General features: G+C 36.1%; 1 protein-coding gene across 1 annotated transcript; it reads right to left on the reverse strand.

Moving 5' to 3' along the window:
- Positions 1 to 1467: 1467 nt before the first annotated feature.
- On the reverse strand, positions 1468 to 8146 carry LOC117121882 (putative D-cysteine desulfhydrase 1, mitochondrial). Its single transcript, XM_033267267.1, has 7 exons — positions 8014 to 8146; positions 6783 to 7003; positions 6232 to 6345; positions 5272 to 5430; positions 4645 to 4781; positions 3171 to 3270; positions 1468 to 1797 (listed from the first exon to the last, which is right to left on the reverse strand). The coding sequence occupies exons 2-7, from the start codon at positions 6804 to 6806 to the stop codon at positions 1687 to 1689; spliced, it is 645 nt and encodes a 214-aa protein (XP_033123158.1). The 5' UTR covers positions 6807 to 7003; positions 8014 to 8146; the 3' UTR covers positions 1468 to 1686.
- Positions 8147 to 11622: the final 3476 nt, after the last annotated feature.

Genomic DNA, 11622 nt, shown 5'->3' on the forward strand with positions numbered 1-11622 from the left:
GTAATAAATTTTAGGTAAGTAGCGAATCTGTCACCCGACCTGTCACTTGTGACAGGGGGTTGGATGATCGATTACCCGAGTAGGTCGGGTAGCAGGACCGAATTCGGTAAGGGAAGATTTTGGGCATGAAACCTCAGGCCCTTTTACAGTATAAATAAATATACATTTTTAGGGCTTTAAATAAGGCGAGACTTTTTTATACCGTGTTTAGCGAAGCCTCCGATTCTGAAATTGTGGATTTCAAAATAAAAATAACATTTTATTATAAATGTGTTAGCGTACGAGCCGCCATGAAAAATTGAAAAAAAGAAATAAAAATAAAAATTTATATTTATTTTTATTCTGTCCTCCGCTACATGGAATCCCTTTTTCAGAAAATTTTATCGTTGATTTATTGAGCTAAAGCATTATTTTATAATAAGACATTAAAAAAATTTAATAAAAAAATTATGCTGTACGAAAGATTTACTAACTTTAGATTCTTATAAATTAACGCTTTTAATTAGCAAAAATTATGTCATTTTTCATACTGTATCAGTGTGGGATCATCGCATCACCTAATAATAGTACTATAGGCCTACTTGATCTAAATTTTAATTTTATTCACTTGTATGTTCAACATTTCTTACTCTATGCTAATACTCACACGACTAGCCTAGCCTAGCCTCTCACACGACCCATGGAGAGGCTAGGCTGTGCTGTAAGTTTCGCCAAACAAAATATTGAAAGCAAGATATATTATTGATATAATTTTTGAGGATTTTTCGTAATATTTTATTGCAAAAAAGAAAAAGACAATACAAAAGATTAGTACACCTATGCAATTTTCTTTGTAAACCAGGAGAGCATATGAAAAAACGTGAGAAAAAAAAGTGGCCGGGTGTCGGGACACCAAAACGGGAGCCTCCCGGCCAAAAACTGTACAAAATGTTACATGTATGGGCCCCGCCAATTGATACCTTGCTCTCACACTAGGCCTATGATGAAAGAAAATGTTCAGATAGGCTGAGAAGACAGTTGTTTTAGATAAGAATTCTTTCTATTCTATACGCAATACATCATTATCAATAATTTGTTGATTTAATTTTATCCTCAGAAAGCCCTCCGCTATCCTTAAAGAAATATGTATTCACTCGCCGCTCTACATAGCTAGCCAGTACATGTAGTGCCTACCGAGTTTTCTAGCTAGTGCAGCTGCTAGCAAAGAGTGTCATATCGAAGGTCATAGCGATGTATTGTGCACCTGTCTCTTATACACATCGACCTTACACACACACCCATTATTTTTGATGAATAAACTATAAGGATATTAAAAATATTGTATCAAATTATTACTAATATTAACTTTTAAAAACAGCAAAAAATGACAAAAATTGCCAAAAATACAAATTTACACGTTGCCATGGAAATATATGCAAAGTGAATAAAACTTCATATTTGATTTCTCTTAACAAAGGTATAGCCATGTGCAAAATTAGAAAGAAATCCATTTTTTTGAGTCCGCCACTATTTTTGAAATTTCTTTGATTTTTACAGACAACTGCTCTTAAGCCTTGTCAAGATAAGTGTCAAACTTTGACCCTAGTACACTCCAGTTCACTCCATACATGTGTGTACTAAGTCATTATGTTTTAATAGCTGATGCCCTGCAGGTTTTTTACCAAACACCAAATAAAAAGATCAATTTCATAAATACCTGAGATGGGATCCAGTAAGGAAGTTCCCAATAGCAACACCAGCTGCTGTTCCACCACTGCCTACAGTTAGTATGACATCATCAAACCTGTCAGTCACTCCCTAAAATAATCAATTAATTCAATGAAAATGATCAATAAATATATATAATCAACCAATCAATCAATAAACCAATTAATCAATTCAATCAATTATCCCATTAATCAATCATTAACACTCTGCCTGCCAAACACGGACGCAATGCTTGACAGCCAATCAGGGAGATCTCCGTGTTTCAGGTATTTTTACGGAATCCGATAGATGGGGTAATTACTGACGTGTACTAACAATTTGAACACTATATTCAGTCTGGACCGTAAGTATTTCACTATTTGTTTGTTTACATTAGCATAGAGCAGTATTTATTTACTTTCACAAAATCGCGATTATCTCAGCTTCCTTTTGCGAAATTGCGTAAATCTTCAAAAGTGAGTCATTTTCATTTGACTGTTGCAGGTCACAGATAGTGATTAGATAGTGATTAGAATTGGTTGATATACCATCTTTTTTTTATATATATTATTACTTATCTTTTTTTATTTAGGAAATGTTACACATCATAACACATGTGATATGAATTATGTTGTATTGGAAGCCAAATGAAGTTATTTGATATGAGCTCTGCCATCAAAAAGGTTAATTAATATCCTATATGTCACCATTATTAAAGGAAGTGTTTTAAAAGTTTTCTTTGGCAGTAATATATTTAATTTCATTATAACCAGATCAAAATAGTGTATTCAAACATGTTGTACTGGTATTTTAGGAAATACAATTTATGTAGTAAAAAATGGTTTTGGAAAGAATTAAATTTTCAATCAAAACATACTGTATTTTTCTATGAAAGTATATTAGTATACGCTATTTGAAATTGTAGACGAATCTCGCATTGAGATCCACTTATGATACCAGTGCTGCGTCGCTGAAGTGTAATCACACAAAAGACAAAAATACAGAAATAAATAAATAAATAAATTTTCATCATCAATTATGATTGGCTCTATGATAGGACCAGACTTCAACATAAATTTTTTTCAATCCCCTAGCTGTCAGAGTGTTAATGAACAAAATCAATCAAAACAATCAATCACTTTATCAATGATCACGACATCATTATATACATGCTAAAAAATGTTGCACTCCTATTTGCTACAAATACAAGTGCAATGTTCCACTCACATTTGATACATATGCATACAGGTACAATATAAACCCTTTGGGAGTGGAGATGTTTTAGTTATTAAACTAATGCATGCATGATTAGAGCCCAGGACCCCTGGATTACCAGGCAAGCATTTCAACCACAAAGCTACAGTACAACACTACTCAAAATTAAACACTGTTAAATGTAAATGTATTCCATAATAGATCTGTTAAGATTGTGCTGGATGAAAAACCAGATGTTTTAATATATTAGTTTGCTCCAATCAACTTACCTGTTCTAAGAGTTCTTGCCAGCCACATAAGTAACCATGGAGGCCAACAACATTGGATCCACCAATAGGGATTAAATATGCTTTCATACCCTTTTCTTCTCTAAAAAAAAACATAAGGAAATAACATATTTGGCAAAGTTTTAATAAAAAAATATGAATATGCTTAACATAACAGAGCCCACAAAGACACATCAAATCAATGGCAAACATTGTATAAGCCTCCATCTGTGCGGTGTTTTCAATACATGTAAAACGTTTCTACTGCTAAAATGTGTTTGTCTAACCCTGAGTTGATATCTATTATTAGCCAAAGGGCAGGTGAGGAGGTAATGCTGGGAGAGGGATGCTGATGGGCCACACAACTTACAAGAAAATGTATTGGACCTGTCTCTTATACACATCTAGATGTGTATAAGAGACAGGTGTAAAGCTTTCTACACTATCAAAACTTCTTTGACAAAAAGGGGGGGGGGTGGGGAAGATCATATCAATTGTCCCCCCTCACATTTTACCAATCCTCTATAGTTCAAACTTCACTTTTCAAAACGAGTAGAAAGTACAACAACAATTGCGAATGACTGTCATGAATTTTGTCTGTTCACTTGTGTTCTGTTTCAAGTGCGGTGCGTATTTCCAGACTAAAATCGAGTAAAAATGCAGTTGTTTTTACATTTTGTAAACCATCTCAGTAACCATCAATTTATTGTGAAAACAAGGTACTGTACGTTGTTGAAATTTAAAGCGTGTAAACCTATTGGGCCAACATTTTTACAAATTCAGAAATGAACAATTTCTACTATAAATGATTTATTCCTTTTGTATATTAAGACCCGTATATACTAGGTGTTTAATATTGTCTGCATACATAGTTTTTCCTAATTTCAAAATATTATAGTTAGCCAATTTAATTTTATATAGCCGTTATTAAACAATGTACAGCCTTTGACAAGGACATGTCTATCTATTTCAACTTATTTAAGTAGCGATATCACAAGTTCAAAAACTCAGATGTTTTGTTGAGGCAATCTTGCACGTCATGATAATGATAAATTAAATACAAATCACCTTTATGGTTATGAAATAAAAATGCTAACTAATGTTTTGTGTGCTTCCATTCTCCCTAGTCCTGTTTGATCGTAAATTAGACGGTAGTACTTCCACTCATAATATTGTAGTCGCAATAGTACAAGACTGTCCCCTGCTCTCCTCTTTCCACAACGGAGTGATGCCCTTGTTCTAAAAAACATCTGTATCATAATCTTCTTGTAGAGTAACATGTGTAGAGGAGTTTTTTGATGAAATATGCACCCAAAGGATGCCAGAACATGATTGACAAGTTGCTTCCCGTTGGAATGTTAGTGGCAAGAGATCAACAAGATGACACGGATGAAGGTAATGGATGCCAGAGGATGGTTAGACAAGTTGCTTTCCATTTGAGGAAAATAAAAAAAAGTGGTCAAAACTTCCAACTTACTGCAGTCTGTCGGCAAGCCGCTGCATTCTTGGCTCAAGGTCGGTCTTCTCTTGAGCTTTTATGGGAACCAAGTACATGGATGCACCCATCAAACTGTTCAATAACATGTTCCCATGACGACCAGTCTCAGAAAGGTTCTAATAAAAGATGCAAAATTAATTGCTGAATGATCGAAAATATGAGATGAATGTGTTAAGTAATGATTGATTTTTTTAATTATTATTTTCATTTATTTACTTGGAGCCCTGGAGAGCAGTTTGCTGGGCATAGGCAGTGAGTATAAGCACAGCCTTAAAGAAGTGGGAAAAGTCAAGGCTATTAAAAACACTAGACTCAAATTAGACCAGTGGATAGAGCAGGCGATGTTTACACTGAATGTCATATAATGAGTATTAAGCAGTGGAAAATCAAGAAATTGAGAATAAAGGGGTCCAGGGAAAGACATTCACAGACCAAGGGTCCAACAACCATCGTAGGGCTGAGAAAAACTATAATTGTGGCACATCTAGATTGCTGGAAATGGCTCTCTTACACTTAAATTTGAATACAATTTTCTTTATGAAGGGGCACAGGTCAGCTGAGTCCCCCCAGGGTTCCATCTTCAATCTGCCACTGATAAGTATTTACCTCTGACCTGGACCTGAGTAGAAGATGGGTTTCAATACCAAGTTGTTTAGCTGCAACTGCTGTTGTGCGACAATGGTTTGACTGAACTTCACCACATGTTATCACTGCTTGGCAACCAGTTGCTAAGGCTTCACATAGTAAGAACACCAGTTTCCGTACCTAATAAAAACATAAACTTATGACAGAGGGCGCTGATAAATTTGAATTTAAAAACAAGATGACTGACAGAGACGAAGCAGAGGACAAATAATAAGGACTTGTCCAGACTATCAAATATTATTTGACAAAAACATGTGACATGCCTAAATATGGTCAGTTGATATTAATATATGAAATAATGTGATGCAAGACATAGAGAGGGAAAATATTTTGAGTCATGAGACCCAGAACCCAGGAATCTGAAGGCAAAGCATTGTCACCACCAAGCACACCTCCACTACAATCTTAATCTTAAGCTCTGATCACACATCAGCAGTGGCAGCTCTAGAAATGACACTTTCAGACTGTGACAGACATCTGTTGGCTTGGTGTGGACTATTTTTATATTTCTTTTTAGTTCAACTGCCCTATGTGCTCTGTCCGATGGGGGAGGGGCTTGACCAGTCCGGTGGGGGGCTTAGGCTCCTGCTTCCCCCTCCCACACTGACTATCAGGTGTGACAAATAAATGTGATATGTCCATATTTGGGTGTAATATGACATAATCATGCACATCACACAAATTTGTCACAAAACATTTGACAGTGTGGACACAGCTTTAAGCTCTGTTCACACTGTCAGGTTCTATGTGACAACTTTTAAGAAGAAAATTCCTGAATTTTTGTATTAAAATGAATTTAAATAATTGGAAATGATACTTTCTTTTATCTGTGACTTGATTTATTATTAAATGATCTTATTAATTTAAATAAATGTTGATATTATCAGTGTGACTAAAGCAATACAGTATTAGACATCTAACCTTGTTACCTGATAAAACAGATCCAGTCATGTCATCTCGCTTGATATAAATATCAATATCATCTGGTATATTTGGAAGACTCCATTTATGAATAGGTGTAAATGGCTGAAAAAGCTAAAAAATATTTATTTACACTTATTAATTGAGAAAATTAATGGAGTAACTGGCGACTAAGTGATATCTATATTGTATGCATTTGAAAAGTCTGTAGATTTACATACATAAACTGATACCCAAATTTTGAGACATATTTTGAACATATTATTTTGATCTTAACAATTGAATTTGTTCCACAGGTTGAACTGGTCATCTGGCAAACCTACTGTATTCCCATCTTTTTAATAAACATTTCCTCGTAATAGAGGTTGGCTGTAGAGCTAAAAGACATTTTGCAAAAAAGTTTCCCTTTAATAATAATAAGAGTGCCCTAAAGCAGGAGTTCAGCTTTTAAAAACTGACTGATTAATACATTAAAAAAATTATATTCTCATATATAAATAAAAGTATTTTGAAAATCAAATATATTAATATACAATTGGATTTTTTCCTACCTTAACTTTCACTAATGGAATCATTTGAAGCTGGCTTGCCCAATCAGGTGGCCTGTAACTGAGTAGTTTATTTGAATTATTGTTTGTGTGTTGGCATCTGTGATTTGTTGTTGCAAGCAGTAGATGTCTTCTTAAATGATTGATCTTCACCTGGCAAATGAGAGCCTTTGTACAGTAACTTTGAGTGCAATCATCATGACATTAACATAATTGTTAATTACCTGTTTAAAAAAGAATTTATAAACATTTTATTAATTATTACCAAATACATTAACAAAAACACCATCATTCTTATCACTCCAATGTACCTATTTAAGAATGCAGATTTTTTTTTAAAAACCCACCTCTGGCTCAGCCCTTCGGCCCTCAGATAACGCTGCGCACTATAGTTACACCCATAAATACTTAGCCACCCCCCCCCAGTCAGACATCTTAGCCACCCTATAAATTATATCCTAGAGCCGCCACTGTCAAGGAGAAGAGCGATCTGACTTTATTTAAAACCCGACTCGGGGTCTACAGTGCAAGAAGCAGGGACATAGCTCTTGGCCAAATGCAACAAACATTTTTATGTTACTACAATAAGCTAGGCCTAGAGTCAGCGGTGAAGCCAGAGATTTGCCGACAATGGGTCTAACGGAGGTCCGAGACAAGCAAGCGCCAATGAAGCCTCGGCCCTGAATAAAACCTCCCTTGGACCTTGTAGGGTGCACGGGGAGAGTTTTTATGGCTTAGAATGGTCCAATGTGCAATAGACCACAATAATATGATGACACTGTCGACAGTCGGTCAAAATAATACCACGGTATGTTTAATTTGGATAGGTAAAAAACTATTATTTTTAATTTTGGATCCGACAACTTAGGAGTGCGTTGAACGACAGGGGGTCTATCCAATGGGGGAATTCCCCCTGCCGCCCCAACCCCCGCTGCGCTGGAGCCACCACACCACAGACTAGCTAGGGCCAGGCTAGTTCAGAATCAGGCCTAGGGCCTAGGCCTTAATTAAATAACCTCAACTGTACTTAGTCCCTGGTCTAGCCTACTACTCCTTATTTTAGGCTTCCAGACCAGATAGCCAGCCCAGCCTACCAAGGCTAGACCTACCTACTAAGCCGGGCCCTAGCTAGGCCCCAACTAATAACAAGCCTAGCTGGGTAGGCCTAGCCTACTACTAGCCTAAGCCTCCTTAGTTCAAAATGATAGTTAATAATAATCATTAAACGTTTGACCTTAATGGCTATCTAAAGTATCAAATGAATGACTCCTTGTTTACTGTACGCTACGTACTACAGTTTTTAGGGGCCGGGGACAGAAACGGCCTCGAGTCGTCGAAGTGGCCGTAAGTCTATAAACAAGTAATTTGTATGTCCAATCGTTGTGTATGTTGGACAATTAAGCCTACAGTAGGTATCAGACTGCGATGAAAATGTTTAATAAATTATCAAATCAATGTCTAATTGATGTTTTCCTAACTTGTGTTGTGTTTGTTATGACCCATTATCAGTTGTTACATTAAATGCAATTTAAAGGATTAACAAATATATACCTCTATAAGTTTTATCTCTTTGGTTTAGGCAGGCTTATAATTAAAAAACAAAACAAAACTTAAATTTTATGTTTGTACCTGTTTTATATTTATCTTTATGATAAATTACATACATTTCCGAGTGACATTTTTCAACTGTGTTATTGAAACATGTTTTCGCACATAAAATATATTTAAATTTATTAGACTTCTCTCGAAAAAAAAAGGTAACATCGTCACAAAAATAAAAACAATAAAGAAATGCGTTGTATCTTATTTTGTACTTTTTTTTATATTAATTATAAACTACAGTAAGACTTCTACATCCTTCCTTCTATCGCGCAGCCAGTGACGTGTGTGGATGGGGTTTGTACCTTTGTACGTTTGTGTGGGCGAATCTCCTCCGATCAACGCATACGAACTGACTGACATACAGTAATTGCCCTCTCTCTCTCTCTCGGAAAAAAATTGGAAACTTAGGTTTTCTTCGTCTGTAGACCTATGTCTTGCCAATATAAGAGCGTGTGAAACTGTCCAAAAATATCAGGGGCGGATCCAGAAATTTTCTGACGGGGTTGGGGGAGGGGCAATAGGTAGTCCACACTCACCTCAGTCCCACTATGGTTGGGGCTGAGATGAGCAAATTTTAAGAATAGCCCCCCCCCCCCTCTAGACGGTCGGAAAAGACACTCTCAGGATCGACATTTGAATATTTTATCTCATTTTTTTTAATGTTTACAATGTATCCCAGGTAACAATCCCACATGGGGCCCATATGCAAACTATCTGGGAAAAGTCTTATGGGCTACCCCATATTTTTCCCTTATGGGATCCGTCTGGGCAATCACATATGGGCGTTGCCCATGGTTTACCCATATGGAGCCCATATGCCAAATATATAGGCAAATATATATACACATCTAGTTGTGTATAAGAGACAGCACTTGAAATATCAAGACTGTGTCTTGCTATAATTATGATGATCATTATTAAAATTAAATAGGGTTTGTTGCTGAGAATATTTCCTGTGCAAAACTTTAGGCTTAGAAATTGAAAACTGATTATAAAAAAAAAAAAAAACTGCATTGAAAGGGTGATAACTCATCTAAAACTTTGCCTCCAGTGATTTTTAATGATTTATAATTCACAGGATTTCAAGATGGCTACCAGTGAGCTGAATCAGTTTTTGGAAAATGTTGATGAGAAGGTCTTAGAGTATCAGAGTGCGATGAAAACTGTTTAATCAATTATCAAATCAATGTCTAATTGATGTTTTCCTAACTTGTGTTGTGTTTGTTATGACCCATTATCAGTTGTTACATTAAATGCAATTTAAAGGATTAACAAATATATACCTCTATAAGTTTTATTAGGCAGGCTTATATAATTAAAAAACAAAACAAAACTTAAATTTTATGTTTGTACCTGTTTTATATTTTATCTTTATGATAAATTACATACATTTCCGAGTGACATTTTTCAACTGTGTTATTGAAACATGTTTTCGCACATAAAATATATTTAAATTTATTAGACTTCTCTCGAAAAAAAAAAAAGGTAACATCGTCACAAAAATAAAAACAATAAAAAAAATGCGTTGTGTCTTATTTTGTACTAATTTTATATTCATTATAAACTACAGTAAGACTTCTACATCCTTCCTTCTTTCTATCGCGCAGCCAGTGACGTGTGTGAATGGGGTTTGTACCTTTGTACGTTTGTGTGGGCGAATCTCCTCCGATCAACGCATGCGAACTGACTGACATACAGTAATTGCCCTCTCCCTCTCTCTCAGAAAAAAATTGGAAACTTAGGTTTTCTTCGTCTGTAGGCCTATGTCTTGCCAATATAAGAGCGTGTGAACAGGCACAGTGCGGTGTGAAACTGTCCAAAAATATCAGGGGCGGATCCAGAAATTTTCTGACGGGGTTGAGGTGGAGGGCAATAGGCTATAGTCCACACTCACCTCAGTCCCACTATGGTTGGGGCTGAGATGAGCAAATTTTAATAATAGGCCCCTCTCCAGACGTGTGGAAAAGACACTCTCAGGAACGACATTTGAATATTTTATCTCATTTTTAAAAATGTTTACAATGTAGTATGGGGGTCCTTGCCGGCTGAGCAACCCACCTCTACTGGATTAATATAATATATGCCATGCAGTCGATGTCAGTGACACGTTATGCTGTTATGTATCAATAAAGCCCTTTTGGATCAGGGTGCTATAGAGCAAGGACGCTACTGGACCATATGCGTAGGGGCACCAAAGTGGCCCCTAAGGGTTGGTGGCACTGAGGACCGCCACACGAAGTGCATGCGTTACGCCACTGAGCATGGATAGCTGTTCTATAACAGCTGGTATTCCGGCTAAAAAAACTCAGTCTTTGTTCTCCGTCTTTTGACATTTTTTACATCCTGATTTATGAAATCGCTGTAAAAAATCACCGTCGGCCGGGGATAGTAGCATAGTGTTCGTCAACCAATAACAAATTCAAAATTAGTGAGTGGTAAAATAATCGAGCTCTCCTTTTGCCCACTGCTGGATATGCCACTGAACTCACGGTACCTTTTTTCTCCTTACCCCCTCCCCCGCTATCATTATCATCATTGTTATTAATCATTCACATCATCATCTCCATATCAGCATTATAACCATTGAATACTACTTAAGCATTTTCCTCTCTTTTTTCTTTTTATTATTTATCGCTAAATTTCAATTTTCAAAAGGCGCAATTACAAGAATACATGCTCAATAATACAAATCTATTTACCATTTTGATCATTTTCTTATTGCTATGAAACTTATCATTTATTGCAATAGACATAAATATTCTTATTAGCCTACTATAATCATTATTATTGCTACTATTATTATATACATGTTTCTCATTCCAAAGTGACACAGTCATTGGTATCCATAAATTACAGCTATATATAGCTTAAATATTATGGGAGAAGAAATGAGGCTAGAGCCCCAGCCCCACCCCTGCCCCCAAAGGGACAGAATAAAGGGAAAGGAGAAAGTGGAAAGGAAAGTTCAGAAAGGCGGCGATGATGAGTGGAGTTGAAGTTAGAGTCGATAATGGTAACACGCAGATTGTTAATAGAGTGATGGGGCAAATGAACTTCTGGATTATCAAGCTTAAAACTCATACTCATGGCCTTAACAAAGATCTTGACTTTCAAGCTGACTTCACCTTTCACCTCTAAACTGTTTATTCTGGCCCATATTCTCCCACCACTGCTATCTCTCTATTTGTCACTGATCTGTAATAGTTTATATTGATTGTTATTTGCCATATACATTTAAGCC

The sequence above is a fragment of the Anneissia japonica genome, unplaced genomic scaffold (genome assembly GCF_011630105.1).
Source record: "Anneissia japonica isolate Jap-2015-1 unplaced genomic scaffold, ASM1163010v1 scaffold5262_len82832_cov119, whole genome shotgun sequence".
NCBI classification, from domain to species: Eukaryota; Metazoa; Echinodermata; class Crinoidea; order Comatulida; family Comatulidae; genus Anneissia; species Anneissia japonica.